Source organism: Heptranchias perlo, chromosome 23, assembly GCF_035084215.1.
Source record: "Heptranchias perlo isolate sHepPer1 chromosome 23, sHepPer1.hap1, whole genome shotgun sequence".
Taxonomy (NCBI): domain Eukaryota; kingdom Metazoa; phylum Chordata; class Chondrichthyes; order Hexanchiformes; family Hexanchidae; genus Heptranchias; species Heptranchias perlo.
In genome coordinates this window covers 44254360-44276325 of record NC_090347.1, presented here as the reverse complement: position 1 = coordinate 44276325, position 21966 = coordinate 44254360, and the positions used below count along the sequence as shown (strand labels likewise).

The following is a 21966-nucleotide window of genomic DNA, read 5'->3' as shown; positions in this document are numbered from 1 at the left end:
CCTGGTTTGCCGTGTTGATCAGGTACACTTTTTGGTTTGCCCTGTTGCTCGGGTACAGTTCCCGGTTTGCCCTGTTGCTCGGGTACAGTTCCTGGGTTGCTCGGGTACAGTTCCTGGTTTGCTGTGATGCTCGGGTACAGTTCCATGACGCGAGTTGCTCGGGTACAGTTGCTGGTTTGCCCTGTTGCTCGGGTACAGTTGCTGGTTCGCTCTGTTACTCGGGTACAGTTCATGGATTGCTGTGTTCTGTGGGTACAGTTCCCAGTTTGCTCTCTTGCTCGGGTACAGTTCCTGGATTGCTGTGTTGCTCAGGTACAGTTCCATGACTTGAGTTGCTCGGGTATAGTTCCTGGATTGCTCTGTTGCTCGGGTACAGTTCCATGACGCGGGTTGCTCGGGTATAGTTCCTGGATTGCTATGTTGTGTGGGTACAGTTTCTTGATGCGAGTTGCTCGGGCACAGTTCATAAAATGATAGAAAATTTACAGCTCATAAGGAGGCCATTCAGCCCATCGAGTCCGCGCTGGCCAAAAATCAGTCACCCAGCCTAATCACACTTTCCAGCACTTGGTCCGTAGCCTTGTAGGTTATGGCACTTGAAGTGCTGTTCCTGGATTGCTATGTTGCTTAAGTACAGTTCCAGGTTTGCCATGTTGTTCGAGTACAGTTCCTGGTTTGCCCTGTTGCTCGAGTACAGTTCCTGGTTTGCCCTGTTGCTCGAGTACAGTTCCTGGTTTGCCCTGTTGCTCGAGTACAGTTCCTGGTTTGTCATGTTGCTCGGATACAGTTCCAGGTTTGCCCTGTTGCTCGGGTACAGTTCCTGGTTTGCCCTGTTGCTCGGGTGCAGTTCCCGGTTTGCCCTGTTGATACAATTGTGGTTTGTTCACCAGTTACCTTGGTATAGCGGTAACTTTAATGTTGCATTTTTTTCTCCAAGATTTGGAATTTGTGAAACCTGGGATCATTAAAAGTTGAAGGTCTCTGACCGATTCAATTCAATGATTAAAGAACTTACAAAATATAAATCTATTCCTGTCCTGTGTTTATCAGCTACAAGCCGACATAAAGAAACACATCCACACTCTGGCCACGTCCAGCCACGCCATTCCATTGGATGATGTAAGTACTGTATCTGTATCATTAGCACCATTCAAAGAATTCACAGTAACAGAAATCTTGGGTTGTTTCTGAAAGGGAAACAGAATGTTTTTAAAAGTAGCTCCCCAATGGCTCAGTTTTTAAATGGAGTGAGCATACTGGAAGATCTCAGTTTCGATTCCTGGTCTACAATGAGTTGTAGTTCAGTTGTCAGCTATGACTCAGTGGTAGCACTCTCACCTCTGAGTTAGAAGTTTGTGATTTCAAGTCCCACTCCAGAGACTTGAAAACAAAATGTAGGCTGTCATTCCAGTATGGTACTGAGAGAGTGCTGCATTGTCGGAGGTGCCGTCTTGCAGATGAAACATTAAACCGAGGCCCTATCTGCCCTCTCAGATGGACGTATAAGATCCCATGGCATTATTTGAAGAGCTGGCGAGTTCTCCCCGGTGTCCTAGCCAATATTTATCCCTCAACCATAGATTCATAGATTGGTTGCAGCATAGAAGGAGGCCATTCGACCCATCGAGCCTGTGCCGGCTCTTTGTAAGAGCAATCCAGTTAGTCCCATTCACCCGCTCTTTCCCCGTAACCCTGCAAATTTTTTCCCTTCAAGTATTTATCCAATTCCTTTTTGAAAGCCGCGATTGAATCTGCCTGCACCACCCTTTCAGGCAGCACTACTTGTGTTAAAAAAAAAAATTTTCCTCATGTTGCCAATCACCTTAAATCTGTGTCCTCTGGTTCTGCCAATGGGAACAGTTTTTCTTTATTTATTTTATCTAAACCCGTCATGATTTTGAACACTTCTATCAAATCTCCTCTCAACCTTCTCTGCTTTAAGGAGAACAACCCCAGCTTCTCCCGTCTATTCACGTAACTGAAGTCCCTCATCCCTGGAACCATTCTAGTAAATCTTTTCTGCACCATCTATAAGGCCTTCACATCCTTCCTAAAGTGCTCTGAATTGGACACAATACTCCAGTTGTAGCCGATCCGAGGTTGCAGGGAAATTACCGAGAGGTGCAAAAGCTATAGAGTAGCGCTAACTGGGGACTTCAACTATCCCAATATAGATTGGGATAACAATAATAATTTAAGGGGCAAAGAGGGGGAGGAATTTTTGAAATGGGGGAGGAATTTTTGAAATGTGTTCAGGATAACTTAACCAGTACGTTTCCGGCCCAATGAGTAAGGAGGCATTGCTGGACTTGGTTCTAGGGAATGAGGCGGGTCAAGTGGAGCTAGTGTCAGTGGGGGAGCATTCAGAGTTTTTTGATGAGGTAGTAGAGAGGGTAGATGAGGGCAATGCAGTTGATGTGGTGCATATGGACTTTCGAAAGGCGTTTGATAAAGTGCCGCATGGTAGGCTTATCATCAAGATTGCGGCCCAGGGAATAAAGGGGGGAGTAGCAACATTGATACAGAATTGGCTAGGGGACAGGAAACAGAGAGTAGTGGTGAACGGTTGTTTTTCGGACTGGAGGGAGGTGTACAGTGGTGTTCCCCAGGGGTCGGTCCTAGGACCACTGCTTTTCTTGATATATATTAATGACTTGGACTTGGGTGCACAGGGCACAATTTCAAAATTTGCAGATGACTCAAAACTTGGAAGGGCAGTAAACAGTGAGGAGGATAGTGATGGACTTCAAGAGGATATAGACAGGCTAGAGGCATGGGCAGACACGTGGCAGATGAAATTTAACGCAGAAAAATGCGAGGTGATACATTTCAGTAGGAAGGAGGAGAGGCAATATAAACTAGAGGGCACAACTCTAAAAGGAGTACAGGAACAGAGAGATCTGCGGGTATATGTGCACAAATCGTTGAAGGTGGCAGGGCAGGTTGAGAAAGTGGTTAAAAAAGCATACGGGATCCTGGGCTTTATAAATAGAGGCATAGAGTACAAAAGTATGGAAGTCGTGATGAACCTTTATAAAACACTGGTTCGGTCACAGCTGGAGTATTGTGTCCAGTTCTGTGCACCGTACTTCAGGAAAGACGTGAAGGCCTTAGAGAGGGTGCAGAAGAGATTTATTAGAATGATTCCAGGGATGAGGGACTTTAGTTACGTGAATAGACGGGAGAAGCTGGGGTTGTTCTCCTTGGAACAGAGACGGTCGCGAGGAGATTTGATAGAGGTGTTCAAAATCATGAAGGGTCTAGACAGAGTAGATAGAGAGAAACTGTTCCCATTGGCGGAAGGGACAAGAACCAGAGGACATAGATTTAAGGTGATTGGCAAAAGGTGACATGAGGAAAAACTTTTTTACACAGCGAGTGGTTATGATCTGGAATGCACTGCCCGAGGAAGTGGTGGAGGCAGATTCAATCATGGCCTTTAAAGGGGAACTGGATAAGTTCTTGAAAGGAGAAAATTTGCAGGGCTACTGGGATAGGGCAGGGGAGTAGGACTTGCTGGATTGCTCTGGCATAGAGCCGGCACGGACTCGATGGGCCGAATGGCCTCCTTCCGTGCTGTAACCTTTCTATGATTCTAAAGGATCAATATAACTTCCTTGCTTTTCTACTCTATGCCCCTATTTATAAAGCCCAGGATCCCGTATGCTTTTTTAATTGCTTTCTCAACCTGTCCTGCCACCTTCAAAGATTTGTGCACATATTCCCCAGATCTCTCTGTTCCTGCATCCCCTTTAAAATTGTACCATTTAGTTTATATTGCCTCTCCTCGTTCTTCCTGCCAAAATCTACCAGTTCGCACTTCTCTGTGTTAAATTTCATCTGCCATGTGTCCACCCATTCCACCAGCCTGTCTATGTCCTTTTGAAGTCTATCACTACCCTCCTCACTGTTTACTACACTTCCAAGTTTTGTGTCATCTGCAAATTTTGAAATTGTGCCCTGTACACCCAAGTCCAAGTCATTAATATATATCAATAAAAACAGTGGTCCTAGTCCTGACTCCTGGGGAACACCACTGTACACCTCCCTCCAGTCTGAAAAACAACCATTCACCACTACTCTTTGTTTCCTGTCACTTAGCCAATTTCATATTCATGCTGCCACTGCCTCTTTAATTCCATGGGCTTCAATTTTGCTGTCAAGCCTATTATGTGGCACTTCACTAAACGCCTTTTCGAAGTCCATATACACAACATCAACTGCATTGCCTTCATCAACCCTCTCTGTTACCTCATCAAAAGACTCAATCAAGTTAGTTAAACACGATGAACCAACATCACTAAAGCAGATTATCAGGTCATTATCACATTGCTATTTGTGGGACCTTGCTGTGAGCAAATTGGCTGCTGCCTTTCCTACATTATAGCAGTGATTACATTTCAAAAGTACTTAATTGGCTGTCCTTGTTTTTTGGGACGTCCTGAGGTTGTGAAAGGCGCCACATAAATGCAAGCCTTTCTTTAGTTGGATGCTACAGTGAACTTACATGCCCCTGTGTTATAGAGAAATAAATCAGTGAGGGTTGCTGATTGATATGCAGTCAATCCTGCTGGAAAGTGTATGTGCATGAGACGAGGATAGGATCGGGCTGAACAAGGATGGCTCCCACAGTCAAATAGCCTGTCGCTGTTTGTTGTCTAAGCTCACACACTAAGAATGGGCACTTGGGAAAGGTACCAGAGGCCGCTCAGTGAGTGTGGAACCCTTCCTTAGTGAGAGTCAGAGCCTTTGGAAAAAGAGGGGAGAGAACTGGGGGGGGGAAAGAGTGTTAACATATTAGGGAGAAATATGAATAAATGAAATGATTTTAAAATACATTTAAAACTGTTTGTTGTTAAAAAGAAATCTGAGGAGAGAGTAGATAATGATTCGAATGTCACAACTGTTGGAAAATTTGCTGACCAGTCGAAAGCCTCAATAGCTCCCAATCTGCTTCGCTGTGTGTCAGGGCTCAAGATGAGATCCCACCTAATCCTGGAGTTAGACTGATTGATTGATTGGCATCCTGCTTTATAGAATATCTTGGTCATGTGGTGTGAAGCAGAGCTGCTATTGTGGGCTGCCTGGATCCAGGGACTTGGAAAATGGCCCAGTCCTAAAACAATTATGTTCACCTCCAGACTTCGATGGGACTGAACTTTCCAAATCCAATCTCCTCAAGATTACTATTAGCAGCATCTTCGCCTTGACACATTTGAATAAACCAATTTCAGTAACTGTGTATTGGTGGGAGGGTGAATATTGGGCAGTGTTGACTTCCTGTCTTCTGTACATGCCATGGTCATGCTGAATACAAAGACACTTTTTATAACAGAGAATGACCCTTTCTTTCATTGTAATTCCCATGTCATTGCCTAACCCTTTCACTTCCTTTTTCCATTATATAGGAACAGGAGGAGGCCATTTAGCCCCTCGAGCCTGGTCTTCATTCAATGAGATCATGGCTGATCTGTGACCTAACTCCCTATACCTGCCTTAGGTTCACATCCCTTCATATCTTTGGTTAACAAAAATCTATCAATCTCAGATTTAAAATTAACAATTGAGCTAGCATCAACTGTGGTTTGCGGAAGAGAGTTCCAAACTTCTACCACCCTTTGCGTGTAGAAGTGTTTCCTAACTTCACTCCTGAAAGTCCTGGCTCTAATTTTTAGGCAATGTCCCCTAGTCCTTGACTCCCCAACCAGTGGAAATAGTTTCTCTCTATCTACCCTATCAGTTCCCCTTAATATCTTGAAAACTTCGATCAAATCACTCTTAATCTTCTAAATTCTAAGGAATACAACCTTAGTTTGTGTAATCTTTCCTTGTAATTTAACCCTTTGAATAAGAACATAAGAAATAGGAGCAGGAGTAGGCCATACGGCCCCTCGAGCCTGCTACGCCATTCAATCAGATCATGGCTGATCTTTGACCTCAACTCCACTTTCCAGCCCGATCTCCACATCCCTTGATTCCCCTAGAGTCCAGAAATCTATCTATCTCAGCCTTGAATATATTCTACGACTCAGCAGCCACAGCCCTCTGGGTTAGAGAATTCCAAAGATTCACGCCCCTCTGAGTGAAGAAATTCCTCCTCATCTCAGTCTTAAATGGCCGACCCCTTATCCTGAGAGGCTGCCCCCTAGTTTTAGACTCCTCAGCCACGGGAAACAATCTCTCAGCATCTAACCTGTCAAGCCCCCTCAGAATCTTATATGTTTCCATTAGATCACCTCTCATTCTTCTAATCTCCAGAGAGTATAGGCCTGTTGTACTTACTCTCTCCTCACAGGACAGACAACCTTCTCATCTCAGGAATTAATCTAATGAACCTTTGTTGCATCGCCTCCAAGGATAACGAGACCAAAACTGTACACAGTACTCCAGGTGTGGCCTCACCAAAGCCCTGTATAATTGCAGCAAGACTTCCTTACTCTTGTGCTCCAACCCCCTTGCAATAAAGGCCAACATACCATCTGCCTTCCTAATTGCTTGCTGTACCTGCATGCTAACATTTTGTGTTTCTTATACAAGGACACCCAAATCTCTCTGAACACCAACATTTAATAGCTTCTCATCATTTAAAAAATATTCTGTTTTTCTATTCTTCCTACCAAAGTGAATAACCTCACATTTCCCTACATTATACTCCATCTGCCATCTTCTTGCCCACACATTTGTTCACCTCACAGCTTACTTTCCCACCTAGCTTTGCATCATCAGCAAACTTGGATACATTACACTCGGTCCCTTCATCTAAGTTATTAATATAGATTGTAAATAGCTGAGGCCCAAGCACCGATCCTTGTGGCACCCCACTAGTTACCGCCGACCTGAAAATGACCCGTTTATGCCTACTCTCCATTTTCTGTCCGTTAACCAATCCTCTATCCATGCTAATATATTACCCCCAACCCCATGAACCCTTATCTTGTGTAACAACCTTTTATGTGGCACCTTATCGAATGCCTTTTGAAAATCCAAATATACTACATCCACTGGTTCCCCTTTATCTACCCTGCTAGTTACATCCTCAAAAAACTCCAATAAATTTGTCAAACACGATTTCCCTTTCATAAAACCATGTTGACTCTGCCTAATCATATTGGGCCTGATTTTCGGGTGAAGTAGGGAGTGCGTTGGGGGCGGGGGGCTCCAAAAATCGCAGAAATCCTGAGTGGGTTCGGAACCCGGCTCCAACCCGCCAACTTCCGGGTTACCCACTGATGCTTCTGGCTGCGCACGCGTGCCTCCCAAATGCGGAAGTCCCATCGGCAATTAAAGCAGGCGCGATGATAGTTAAGAGACTTATTCAAATACTTGAAGTACTTAATTTTGTCCACATTGAGGCAGGGATCTGATTTTTAAACCTCAGTGTGTTTCCTGTGCTGTGGGTTCTACCAGACATGTTTCAGCCAGCAGCCAGTGGGACATTCAAATACTTGTTTGACACATGGGGAGAAAAGGTGAGTTCTTGCTGCAGGGCACTCAGTTCTTTCACAAAAACTTTTGGCTGCGAGATCTTTGTGTTTTCACTCAAAATTCTTATTTTCCACTCAGAATTCTTCTGTTCACACATATTTAACAACTTTTTAGACCCCCTCAAACTCACACTCAGCGGGAAGGAGGGGGGCGCCATGACTGCATTCACCACTACATCAGAGGACGAGCAACATCACCAGCCTCGCCAGGCATGGCGTACACTTCCGCCACGTGGAGCTCCACAACACAGTGTTGCGCCACAGACACCTGCAAAAGAGCACAGAGGGCAACAGAGAGAGCGACGTCGTAGGAGGCACTACCCTCTCCACAGGTCTACAGACTTCTCTGAGGAGCAGTGCATACGGAGGCTCAGTGAGTCGCCAGGTAGTCACAGACATCTGCAGCCTCCTTCAGATGTCTGAAGCTGCTCTCGGCTGGGCCGAGCGGCATCTCATTACCTGTCGCTGTCAAAGTCACCACTGCCCTCAACTTCTTCGCCTCTGGATCATTCCAGAGTGCCACCAGGGAGGTCTCTGTCAACTGCACACAAGTGCATAAGGCAGGTCACCGACGGCTTGTTTCGCAGGGCCTTGCACTATGTCAACTTCTCCATGGACGACCTCAGCCAGACGGAGAGGGCTGTGGGATTCCACTCTGTGGTTGGCTTCCCACGGGTGCAGGTTGCAATCGATTGCACCCATATAGCAAAATGAGCACTTCCACACGAGCCAGGGCTGTTCATCAACACTCAGCTCGTTTGTGACCACCGCAAAAGATTCCTTCACGAGAGCGCCAGATTCCCTGGCAGCTGCCATGATTCCTTCATTCTGAGAGAATCCAACATCCCGCCCCTCTTCCACGCACCGAACACCCTTGAGGGCTGGCTCCTCGGGGACAAGGGATACCCCCTGCACACGTGGCTCATGACACCTCTGAGGAACCCCATCACTGAGCAACAGCGTCGATATAAAGACAGCCACATCGCCACCAAGTCTACAATTGAGCATGCTATAGGGCTGCTCAAGATGCGATTTAGGTGCCTTGATCATTCTGGGGGAGCGCTTCAATACGCACCAGACAGAGTGGGATGTATTACAGTAGTGTGTAGTGCCCTGCACAACATGGCATAACAGAGAGGGGTGCCGCTTGAGGAGGCCTCACCCACATTGAGGAGGAGGAGGAGGAAATCCATGGGCAGAGCAACCTGGCTGCTCGCGAGGCCAGGGAGTCACTGATATGTGAACGGTTCTCCTAACATCAGAAAATGTGAAGAGTCCAGTCCTCAGACCACCTGGAAAGAGCTGCGTCCACACTAGGCTGCCCACCCCTCTCTGCACAAAACAGTTCCGCAACTACACATACACCCACTGTAAAGTGACCCAATGGGCGGCATCAAGTGTCGCCGTTCATGGTGAACCTCATAAAAACCTCTATCACAAAAGCCAGTCAAGAATGGGCAAGACGTGGCAGTAGTGGTGACAGATAATGAAGCAGTCCGAGCCCGCATGCAGCAAGGCCTGGACAACGTCCAGGCTTGGGCTGATAAGTGGCAAGTAACATTCACGGCACACAAGTGCCAGGCAATGACCATCTCCAACAAGAGAGTCTAATCACCTCCTTTTGACATTCAACGGCATTACCATCGCCGAATCCCCCACCATCAACATCCTGGGGGTCACCATTGACCAGAAACTTAACTGGACCAGCCGCATAAATACAGTGGCTACTGCAGCGAGTGATTCACGTACTGACTCCCCAAAGCCTTTCCACCATCTACAAGGCACAAGTCAGGAGTGTGATGGAATACTCTCCACTTGCCTGGATGAGTGCAGCTCCAACGACACTCAAGAAGCTCGACACCATCCAGGACAAAGCAGCCCACTTGATTGGCACCCCATCCACCACCCTAAACATTCACTCCCTTCACCACCGGCGCACTGTGGCTGCAGTGTGTACCATCCACAGGATGCACTGCATCAACTCACCAAGGCTTCTTCGACAGCACCTCCCAAACCTGCGACCTCTACCACCTAGAAGGACAAGGGCAGCAGGCACATGGGAATAACACCACCTGCACGTTCCCCTCCAAGTCACACACCATCCCGACTTGGAAATATATCGCCGTTCCTTCGTCGTTGCTGGGTCAAAATCCTGGAACTCCCTTCCTAACAGCACTGTGAAAGAACCTTCACCACACGGACTGCAGCGGTTCAAGAAGGCAGCTCACCACCACCTTCTCAAGGGCAATTAGGGATGGGCAATAAATGCTGGCCTTGCCAGCGACGCCCACATCCCATGAACGAATAAAAAAAAAATCATAACATTTAATGTGACTTTAACAAAATCAAATATAAATGAAAAACATGACCATCTGTCAGACACCCTTGTGCATACCCTATGTGCTCACAAACCTTCGCCTTTCAACTACTTATACACGGTGCATCCCCTGTGGCTGCAGCAGAGGTAGTGGTAGATTGCTCTTGTTCAAGCCCTGACTGATTAGATGCTTTGGGCCCACACCCTCTGGGTTTCGGAGCCCATGACAGCCCCTCCAAAGACTGCTCCACCTGCACCTGTGCAGGGGCAGACTCTGCCAACTGAAGAGGAGGCAGCATTGTGGGTACTGGTTGAGAGGGGGGAAAACGGGTGAGACGTGGGAGCGCTTTGAGTGGCGTCCCCACTTCCACGTCCCCTTTCGCCATCATCCCTCCCCTGGGCCAGGCCCACATCGCTCTTACCGCTCTGCTGCACGACAGTTTGGGGGACGTATGTGATGCCTTGTAAGGCCAGTGCTAGTGCATCTGTCTGCTGTCTAAGGCGGCAGAATGTTGTTCATCCTGAGTCCGAACGGCTGTTGTCAAGGCCTGAATGGACTCATTTGTGAGCCGTGCTTGAAGCTCAACGGAGGTTAGCCTTCTCTCCAACACAGACATTCCTGCACGTACCTGTGACACTATCTCGGACAGTTGCTCATGTCCCTATGACAGTATCTCAGAGATTGCCTCCCATACCTGTGCCACCATTCCACTCATGCAGGAGTTGGACGACTCCATCCTCTGCGCTATTGTGGGGCGTGCGCATGGCACCTGTTCCAGTACCTCGTAAATGTCCTGCTGTTCCTCGATCATTCTCCTTTTAAAAGGATGGCCCCCGGGGTTCAGCATCTGTGTCCAGCTGAGCAGAGCCTGGAGAGGAGTGCTCCCACCGACGTGGACTCTCCACAGCTGCCCCTGCCACCATTGTCTGCTCGTGCTCACTTGTGTGTGGTGACTCACCAAGTGCCAACCCAACTAACTGAGTACTAGGACCTACCGAGGTGTGAGTATCTGTGCTGGTGGATGGCTCACTAAGATGTGACGGTGCACCCTCAGAGGCCAGCAGGTCCTCTGAGGAATCACCCTCTGCCGTCACTGAAGGCCCTGTAAAACAGAAGGCAATATAAAGCATCATCACAGATGTGTCATGTTGCGATGAGCATACTGAGGTGTTCAACATGCCAGTCATTGTTAACATCAATTCACGTTGTGTGTGATGAATGTTAAAGTTGTGTCACCAGACGTTTGTGGGGTGCCAGTCTCGACGTCCCCGATGGACAGGCACTGGAGGGTGCGGCTGAGCTCCAGCGCCTCCTGCTCCGCGTCTGTGAGGACCACTACTTATTGTGGCCCCTCCCTCCAGTCCTTGCTCTCTCCCGTGCATTTTGCGCTCTCTTCTCGAAGGGGAGAAAGAACAGATGTGTGAGTGAGTGATGGTGAAGTGGTCAACCGATGAATGCATTGCTTGGATGAGGCTGACAGTGAAAACGATGCATCAGAGGGTGAGTATGAGACAGAGTCATGACATTGTATGAGGATTGGGTTGAGTGGTAGTGGTGGGGTGACTAATGGGGAGGTGAGGAAGTGCTCAGAAAGTGCAAGTAAGTTGAGGATGAGCCTTAAGTGGGTGTGGGGAGTGATGTGATAGAGTAGTGTTGGCAGTGCAGAATGAGTTGGGGGTGGGGGCGATGATGTGGAAGACGGAATGTAGGAGAATGAGTAAGTGTACTCATTTTGGCTGACCTGGTTAGGTCATTGAAGCGCTTCCTGCACTGGACCCAGGTACGGGAGATGTTGCTGCTGCTGGTGACCTCCTCTGGCACCTCGAGCCAGGCCTTGGTGGCAGAGGCCATGTAACTCCTCCTGTCCGCAGGGTAAAACACTTCCGTCCTCCTCCTCACCCCGTCCAGTAGCACCTGGAGTGATGCATCGTTGAACCTTGGAGCAGCCTTGCTCCTGTGCTGCTTCATTGTGGTTTGAGTCTTTGCTCCAGCAAAAGCCTTTGGAGCAATGGCCCTTTAAATAGAGCTCCTCCAGCTGACAGCCTGTGATGCGGGTGCTCAGTCCGCCCGCTGCGTAGCTTTCCGACGGCAAACCCGGAAGCCACGTTAAATGGCACCAATTCAATTGCGATCGCGTGGGTAACGGACATATTTTATTGTTTGGATTACCCACGTGCCATTCACCCCTCCTGCTGCCATCCCACCTCCATTCTAATATCGGGGCCATTATGATTTGCTAAGTGCCCTGTTACCACTTCCTTAATAATGGATTCCAGCATTTCCCTGAAGACTGATGTCAGGCTAACTGGCCTGTAGTTCCCGGTTTTCTCTCTCCCTCCTTTCTTGAATAGTGGGGTTACATTTGCTACCTTCCAATCCACTGGAACCGTTCTAGGATCTAGGGAATTTCGGAAGATCAAAACCAATGCATCCACTATCTCTGCAGCCACCTCTTTTAGAACTCTAGGATGTAGGCCATCAGGTCCAGGGGATTTATCAGCTTTTAGACGCATTAATTTCTCCAGTACTTTTTCTCTACTGATATTAATTACTTTAACTTCCTCACTCTCAAAACTCTAAAAACGATCACTATCACTAGAGAAAAAGTACTAGGCAAACTAATGGGTCTAAAGGCTGACAAGCTCCTTGGACCTGATGGCTTGCATCCAAGGGTCTTAAAAAAAAGTGGCTACAGAGATAGTGGATGCATTGGTTGTAATCGTCCAGAATTCACTAGATTCTGGAGAGGTCCCAGTGGATTGGAAAACCACAACTATAACGCCCCTATTCAAGAAGGGAGTGAGACAGAAATCAGGTAACTATAGACCAGTTAGCCTAACATCTGTCATTGGGAAAATGCTAGAATCCATTATTAAGGAAGTAGTAGCAGGACATTTTAGAGATTCAAAATAAAATCAAGGAGAGTCAACATGGTTTTATGAAAGGGAAATCATGTTTGACAAATTTATTAGAGTTCTTTGAGGAAGTAACGGGCAGGGTGGATAAAGGGGAAAAGTAGATGTCGTGTATTTGGATTTCCAAAAGGCATTCGATAAGGTGCCACATAAAAGGTTACTGCGCAAGATAAAAGCTCATGGTGTTGGAGGTAATATATTAGCATGGATAAAGGATTGGCTAACTAATAGAAAACTGAGAGTTGGGATAAAGGGGTCATTTTCAGAATGGCAATCTGTAACTAGTGGGCTGCCGCAGGGATCAGTGCTGGGGCCTCAACTATTTACAATCTATATCAATGACTTGGATGAAGGAAGCGAGTGTACTGTGGCCAAATTTGCTGATGATACAAAGATAGGTGGAAAAGTAAGTTGTGAGGAGGACACAGTGTCTGCAAAGGGATATAGATAGGTTAAGCCAATGGGCAAAAATGTGGCAGATGGAGTATAATGTGGGAAAATGTGAAGTCATCCACTTTGGTAGGAAGAATAAAAAAGCAAAACATTATATAAATGGTGAAAGGCTACAGAATGCTGCCATACAGAGGAATTTGGGAGTCCTCATACATGAAACACAAAAAGTTAGCATACAGGTGCAGCTGGTAATTGGGAAGGCAAATGGAATATTGGCCTTTATTTTGAGAGGGATGGAGTATAAAAGCAGGGAAGTCTTGCTACAACTGTACAGGGTGCTGGTGAGAGCACACCTGGAGTACTGTGTACAGTTTTGGTTCCCTTATTTAAGGAAGGATATACTTGCATTGGAGGCAGTTCAGAGAAGGTTCACTAGGTTGATTCCAGGTATGGAAGGGTTTTCTTATGAGGAAAGATTGAGCAGGTTGGGCCTATATTCACTGGAGTTTAGAAGAATGAGAGGAGATCTTATTGAAACATATAAGATTCTGAGGGGGCTTGACAGGGTAAATGCTGAGAGGATGTTACCCCTCTTGGGGGAATCTAGAACTAGGGGGCATAGTCTCAGAATAAGGGGTTGCCCATTTAAGACTGAGATGAGGAGAAATTTCCTCTCTGAGAGGGTTGTGAACCTTTGGAATACTTTGCCCCCAAGAGCGGTGGAGGCTGAGTCATTGAATATATTCAAGGCTGAGCTAGACAAATTTTTGATCAGCAAAGGATATGGGTGAACAGGCGGGAAAGTGGAGTTGAGGCCAGAATCAGATCAGCCATGATCTCATTGAATGGCGGAGCAGGCTCGAAGGGCCAAATGGCCTACTCCTGCTCTTATCTCTTATCTTCTTATGTTCTCTTTAACCCCTTGGTTCCCCATTATTTCTGGTATGCTTTTTGTGTCTTCTACTGTGAAGACAGATACGAAATATTAACGTCTCTGCCACTTCCTTATTCCCCATTATAATTTCTCCTGTCTCAGCCTCTAAGGGACCAACGTTTACTTTTGCTACTCTCTTCCTTTTTACATACTTATAGAAGCTCTTACAATTTGTTTTTATATTTCTTGCTAGTTCACTTTCATATTCTATTTTCTCCCTTTTTAATCAATTTTTTGGTCATCCTTTGCTGGTTTCTAAAACTCTCCCAATCCTCAGGCTTACTACTCTTCTTGGCAACATAATAGGCCTCTTCTTTTAATCTAATACTATCCTTAAATTCTTTAGTTAGCCGCGGATGGGATCATTTTTCCTGTGGAGTTTTTATTTCTCAATGGAATGTATATTCGTTGAGAATGTTGAAGTATTTCTTTAAATGTTTGCCATTGCTTATCAACTGTCATCCCCTTTAATCTAATTTTCCAGTCTATCTTTGCCAACTTGTCCCTCACACCTATGTAAGTGGCTTTATTTACATTTAAGTAGTTTCTGACTTAAGTACGTCATTCTCAAACTCAATGTGAAATTTTATCATATTATGATCACTCTTCCCCAGGGGATCCTTTACAGTGAGATTACTAATTAACCCTGTCTCATATCACAGTACAAAACAGTAAAAGGGCAAAAGGGTAACTAGGGAGAGAGTAGGGCCTCTTAAGGATCAACAAGGTCATCTATGTGCGGAACCACAAGAGATGGGTGAGATCCTGAATGAATATTTCACATCGGTATTTACGGTTGAGAAAGGCATGGATGTTAGGGAACTTGGGGAAATAAATAGTGATGTCTTGAGGAGTGTACATATTACAGAGAGGGAGGTGCTGGAAGTCTTAACGCGCATCAAGGTAGATAAATCTCCGGGACCTGATGAAATGTATCCCAGGACGTTATGGGAGGTTAGGGAGGAAATTGCGGGTCCCCTAGCAGAGATATTTGAATCATCCACCGCTACAGGTGAGGTGCCTGAAGATTGGAGGGTAGCAAATGTTGTGCCTTTGTTTAAGAAGGGCGGCAGGGAAAAGCCTGGGAACTACAGACCAGTGAGCCTGACATCTGTAGTGGGTAAGTTGTTAGAGGGTATTCTGAGGGACAGGATCTACAGGCATTTGGAGAGGCAGGGACTAATTAGGAACAGTCAGCATGGTTTTGTGAGAGGAAAATCATGTCTCACGAATTTGATTGAGTTTTTTGAAGGGGTAACCAAGAAGATAGATGAGGGCTGTGCAGTAGACGTGGTCTACATGGACTTCAGCAAAGCATTTGACAAGGTACCGCATGGTAGGTTGTTACATAAGGTTAAATCTCATGGGATCCAAGGTGAGGTAGCCAATTGGATACAAAATTGGCTTGACGACAGAAGACAGAGGGTGGTTGTGGAGGGTTGTTTTTCAAACTGGATGCCTGTGTCCAGCGGTGTGCCTCAGGGATCGGTGCTGGGTCCGCTGTTATTTGTTATTTATATTAATGATTTGGATGAGAATTTAGGAGGCATGGTTAGTAAGTTTGCAGATGACACCAAGATTGGTGGCATTGTGGACAGTGAAGAAGGTTATCTCGGATTGCAACGGGATCTTGATCAATTGGGCCAGTGGGCCGATGAATGGCAGATGGAGTTTAATTTAGATAAATGTGAGGTGATGCATTTTGGTAGATCGAATCAGGCCAGGACCTACTCCGTTAATGGTAGGGCGTTGGGGAGAGTTATAGAACAAAGAGATCTGGGAGTACAGATTCATAGCTCCTTGAAAGTGGAGTCACAGGTGGATAGGGTGGTGAAGAAGGCATTCAGCATGCTTGGTTTCATTGGTCAGAACATTGAATGCAGGAGTTGGGATGTCTTGTTGAAGTTGTACAGGGCATTGGTGAGGCCACACTTGGAGTACTGTGTACAGTTCTGGTCACCCTATTATAGAAAGGATATTATTAAACTAGAAAGAGTGCAGAAAAGATTTACTAGGATGCTACCGGGACTTGATGGTTTGACTTACAGGGAGAGGTTAGACAGACTGGGACTTTTTTCCCTGGAGAGTAGGAGGTTAAGGGGTGATCTTATAGAAGTCTATAAAATAATGAGGGGCATAGATAAGGTCGATAGTCAAAATCTTTTCCCAAAGGTAGGGGAGTCTATAATGAGGGGGCACAGATTTAAGGTGAGAGGGGAGAGATACAAAAGGGTCCAGAGGGGCAATTTTTTCACTCAAAGGGTGGTGAGTGTCTGGAACGAGCTGCCAGAGGCAGTAGTAGAGGCGGGTACAATTTTGTCTTTTAAAAAGCATTTGGACAGTTACATGGGTAAGATGGGTATCGAGGGATATGGGCCAAGTGCAGGCAATTGGGACTAGCTTAGTGGTATAAACTGGGCGACATGGACATGTTGGGCCGAAGGGCCTGTTTCCATGTTGTAACTTCTATGATTCTATGAAAATAGCCTGTTCCCTGGTTGGTTCCATGGTAGGAAACTGTCTCGAATGCATTCTATAAACTCTTCTTCCAGACTACCTTTGCCAATTTGATTTGTCCAGTTTATTTGTAGATTAAAGTCCCCCACGATTATTGGATTAACTTTGTTACAAGCTCCTATTATTTCTTGATTAATCCTCTGTCCAACGGTACAGCTACAATTAGGGGGCCTATAAACTACTCCCACCTGCGTTTTCTGCCCCTTGTTATTTCTTATCTCCACCCATACTGATTCTACTTCCTGATCTTCCAAGCCAAGATCCTTTCTCACTACTGTCCTTATGTCATCCTTTATTATTAGGGTTACACCCCCTCCTTTTCTATTCTGCCTGTCTTTTCGGAACGCCCAACCTTGGTCACCTTGCAACCATGTCTCTGTAATGGCTATTAGATCAAACCCATTCATCTCTATTTGTGCAACTAATTTGTCTATCTTGTTACGAATACTCTGTGCATTCAGATAAAGAGCCTTTAATTTAAATTTTTACCATTTTTCCCTGCTTTGACCTGATTTGCAGATGCACTATTACCGTTAAACTCTCTATCCCTTCCTGCCACACTCTGTTTATCTTTACTCAAACCACTACACTGTTCTGTTGCCCTGACTTTTCTCATTAGATTTCTAAATTTCCCCGTACCTGACCCCTCCCCCCCTCCTTTTTAGTTTAAAACCCTATCTACAGCCCTAGTTATTCGATTCGCCAGGACACTGGTCCTAGCCCGGTTTAAGTGGAGCCCGCCCCAACAGAACAGCTCCCTCTTTCCCCAGTAATGGTGCCAGCGCCCCATGAATTGTAACCCCTGTCTCCCACACCACTCTTTGGAATCCAGGTATCCTCCAAGGCCAATATATCTTTCCTAAAGTGCAGTGCCCAGAACTGAACACAGTACTCCAGGTGTGGTCTAACCAGGGCTTTCTATAGCTGTAGCATAACTTCTACCCCATTGTGTTCTAGTCCTCTAGATATAAAGGCCAGCATTCCATTAGCTTTTTTGATTGTTTTCTTTACCTGTCCACGACATTTTAATGATCTATCTACACGGACCCCTAAGTCCCTTTGGACCTCCACTGTTTCAAGCTTTTCACCATTTAGAAAGTACTCTGATCTATCCTTTTTAGGTCCAAAGTGGATGACCTCACACTTGCCTACAATGAAATCCATTTGCCACAGTTTTGCCCATTCACTTAATCTATTAATAGCTCTCTGTAATTTTATGCTTCCATCTACACTGCTTACAATGCTGCCTATCTTTGTGTCATCGGCAAACTTGGATATGTGGCTCTCTATCCCATCATCTAAATTGTTAATAAATGCAGTGAACAGTTGAGGCCCCAACACAGATCCCTGTGGGACACCACTGGTCACATCCTGTCAATTTGAGTACCTGCCCATTATCACCCTTTGCTGTTCTTTGTATCTCCACCAGTTGCCAGGATCTGTGCTATTTTTTCCATTTTGTATGCTTTTCCTATTAGATTTATGTTGTTTCTTAAATCTTTTTTGTCGTCTGTGGCTGTTTTTTTGACAAATAGAGCCAAAGAATTTAACGTGATACAGAACCAGTTTATACATATACACGATAGATTCTTTTTTGAACGCCTCCCACTGATCTTCTGTCGTTTTACCTATTAACAGTTTATTGTGGATAGTCTCTGCCTCATCGCATTGAAGTTGGCCTTACCTAAATTTAGAATCTTAATAGCTGTTACGGATTTCTCCCTTTCAAGCACAACGTTGAACTCGATCATATTTTGATCGCTATTAAATAAATGTAAATGCACCGTTAAACTGTGAATGAAATCTGGCACATTACTCATTATTAAATCTAATATGGCCTGCCCTCTTGTTGGTTCTAAGGTATATTGTTGCAGAAAGCTGTCCTGAACACACTCAAGAAATTCGCTAACTTTCTGACATGAGCTTGTCTGCCTATCACAATCTATACGAAAGTTAAAATCCCCCATTAAAACCACTCTGTCTTTGCTACATGTTTGCCTAATCTCTGCATTTATACATTCTGCCATTTCACAGCTGCTACCAGGGTCCTACACACAACTCCCACTACAGTCTTAAATCCTTTTCTATTTCTTAATTCTACCCATAAAGTCCTCACTGCCTGCTTACCTCTCGTTATATCCTCCCTCGTCATTGAAGTAATTTCATCCTTAATCACTAAGGCTACTCCTCCCCCTCTACCAGTTTCTTTGTCCTTCCTGTAGACCTTATAACCAGGTATATTCAGTTCCCAGTCCTCACCGTCTTGCAGCCATGTCTCAGTAATGGCTACCATGTCATATCCTCTAAGTTGAATTTGCGCCTGCAATTCATTCAATTTGTTCCTTATGCTCCGTGACTTTCTATAAAGAACACTTATTTGGGCCACACACCCTAACCTGTCCTTCTGTTCTAATGTTGCTTTTCTCGCACATTTCTTATTTCTCTCTCCTAATTTAATTACTTTACATCTTTTAATTTTCCTTTTACCTGTAGTGCCTAAAGCATAATTTCTGATTATTACTCTACTCTCTTCCTTTTCATTTGTTTAGAATTATTATTTATACTACCTTTTCCACCTTAGCCCTCCCCCTCCCCCCCCCCCCATTTACTGGTTTAATATCAGCTGTCTCACTGCTGAGGAACAAGAAATCTCAGCCAATCAGCACCTACCAGGAACTCACTGGGTTGAATTTACGAACATACGAAAATGACAGGCAGGAAAAGACCAGTTGCTCCATCAAGCCTGCCCCATACTCATGATGGCTGCAGCATCGCAACTAGACAATTCCTCCCCACTCCCCTCGCCCCCCCCCCCTTGCTGATCCTGGGAGAGGAAAAAATCCAGAGAAAAACCCAGGGCCAATAAGGGGGAAAAAAAGAGAAAATTCCTCTCGGCCCCCCTCAGGCGATGGAAACCAGTTCAGGAGTTCACACTGATCATGTGTTAGTGATCTGTTAATCCATTTGCCTGCTATGTTAGCGGATTGCTCAGATGGGACTGAGTAGTTGTTTAGTTCTCATTAGATGGATGATTTAGTTAAATGGAATTGAATGCAAAAGTTTGTGTAATTAGGAAGGGAGGGAAGGAGGGAGAGAGGGAAGCAAGGAGGGAACTTGGAGGGAATGACGCAGGGAGGGAGGGTGGAAGGAAGGAAGGGAGGGAGGAAAGGAGTAAGGAAGGATTGATGGGCGAACGAAGGGAGGAACATTGGTTGGGCTAGTCAGCCAACAGAAAGTTTCATCCATTATTCTAGCCTACTATTTTGACACTAGTTTTTAATGAGGTTAATGGAGTACATTAGATCTTCCTTCTTATGCAACGGAGCCTATGAGAACCAAGCACACCTCATGCAAGTTAGTTAAAAGCACTGCAGGTTATAGAGGACCACAAAGAAACCTTCAGTCTATGTTGCCCTGCGTGGCTGAGGATTTGTGCAGTCTGTACTATCCATACTTTATGGACAAATGAGGGAAGCACGACAAATATATCTGAGGGTAAATGTGAATCTATTCAATCTCAAAACTGTTATACTAGCTTAAAAATATTTGTTTCTCTTACTTTAGATGATTGTTCCTTTAATGAATTTTCTGGAGACTGAGTTTGCATACATGGATACCAACCTGGTACAAGAGAATTTCCAGAGGTAAATCACACACTCAGTAACTCATACCGTAAAAAGAAACTGTTGGAAATACACAGCAGATCAGTCAGTATCGGGAAAGAAAAAGGACCCGTTATTTCGGATATGTAACTTCAGTAGAGCTGCAGACTGAAAAGATCATCTCAGTCTTCAGTTCTGATGAAGGATCACACCCCAAAACATCAATAACCTGCCTTTAACACATTAGGGTTTCAAGAGCAGGGGTCAGTGCACCCCGTGTGATTTGCTGTCCATTAATGTTAGTGAATGGAAATTTGTGTGAGGTGCTTAAAAACTACAACAACTTGTATTTATATAGCATCTTTAACGTTGTATAACATCCCAAGATGCTTCACAGGTGCGTTATCAAACAAGCCACATAGAGATATTAGGACAGGTGACCAAAAGCTTGGTCGATGAGGTAGGCTTGTCAAATCAGTATGCAACTGACTAACCAACCCAAATATAACCCTTACTATCCTTGCTTAACAAAAATCTATCAATCTCAGATTTAAAATTTTCAACTGACCCCCAGCATCTACAGCTTTTTGGGGGCAGAGTGTTATAGATTTCCACTCCCCCAGACACTCTCATCCATTATGTTAGGTTGGATCCAAGCCCAGATACTAGATTTGAAAGGCATATATGCCAACTCACTGCATCACCCAGTTCCTGACTCTCTAATACTTTTCTCACAGCCTTCTAGGTTTCCTTTGGACACATATAATCGACGTCATCTACATAACTTCACATCAGGGTGGCGTTTGTCAGGAGTTTTATACGAAGCTAAACTATGCTTTGCAGGTGAGATTATTTGACTAATTTGGAGCAGGTGTAATGTGAGAAATGGTGTTCAGTGCTGCAAAGTTCTTCTCCACATAGAAGAGACAGACAGTGAGCTGTCGCCATCTTTTATTCAGTAGGTGAATTAAAGGCTCTGCCCCACCACGAGTTTAAAAGCTGCAAGAGTAATTTCACGAGACTGTGCTCCCGACAAGGAGGCTTGCTAGCTGCAAATGGGATTTTGTGGAATTACCCCTTGTAGTGCCTCCCCCATTGTTTCCCCGGTTTCTGAAGGTGACTGACCTTCCCTCGTAACTCATCCCACAACTTTCTCACCCTTTGGGTATGAAAAATTCCTTCTGACTTCTCCTCTTACTCCTAACTTTCCCACTTTTAATTTGTGGCCCTTGGAATTTGAACCCATTACCCCCTAGTGAATAATTTACCTGGATTAGTTTTGTAAATTCTCCTCCATAAAGTTGTAAATTTCAATGATGTTACCTCGACTGTAGTTTTTCTTGCCCCGCCCCCCCCGCCCCATCACTGAGAAAGCTGCTGGTTTCAGCTCGGTTTCTTTCCTTGGTGCTGATGATCCAGCTCAAATATTTCAATGAAAGATCTAAACCAATCCAATTCTGGAAAATAAACAACATTTTAGATTAATGCATTAACCATCAGTTTGTCAAATAATAAGCAACGTAAAGTAGCTTGCCCCGTTTGTTAAATATAATGGGATTTCCTCGATTCCCAGACCTTGCTGCTTAGCAACAAGATGAACAAGTTGTCTACATGAACAGGTATCAATTCCCTTGGTGTGTCTGACAGCATTTTAATATGCTGGCTATCTGGAGTGTGTAACCATTAACTGGTAACTTGTTTAACAAGCTTTCAATTGGACTTTATATGTTATAAGCTTGGAGACCGTTACTCAGGAGTTGATTTGACTCAGGGCTAGGGGGTGGGGTATTGGACTTCGTTATT

At 45.1% G+C, this 21966-nt stretch overlaps 1 protein-coding gene across 1 annotated transcript in view; it reads left to right on the top strand.

The window, feature by feature from the left end:
- unc13d (unc-13 homolog D (C. elegans)) overlaps nucleotides 1-21966 on the top strand; it is a 147260-nt gene that overhangs the window by 105193 nt on the left and 20101 nt on the right. Inside the window, exons 24-26 of the mRNA XM_068004395.1 lie at nucleotides 1051-1119; nucleotides 20126-20205; nucleotides 20901-21006. Coding sequence (XP_067860496.1) covers nucleotides 1051-1119; nucleotides 20126-20205; nucleotides 20901-21006 — 255 coding nt within the window. The remainder of the gene's footprint in view (nucleotides 1-1050; nucleotides 1120-20125; nucleotides 20206-20900; nucleotides 21007-21966) is intronic.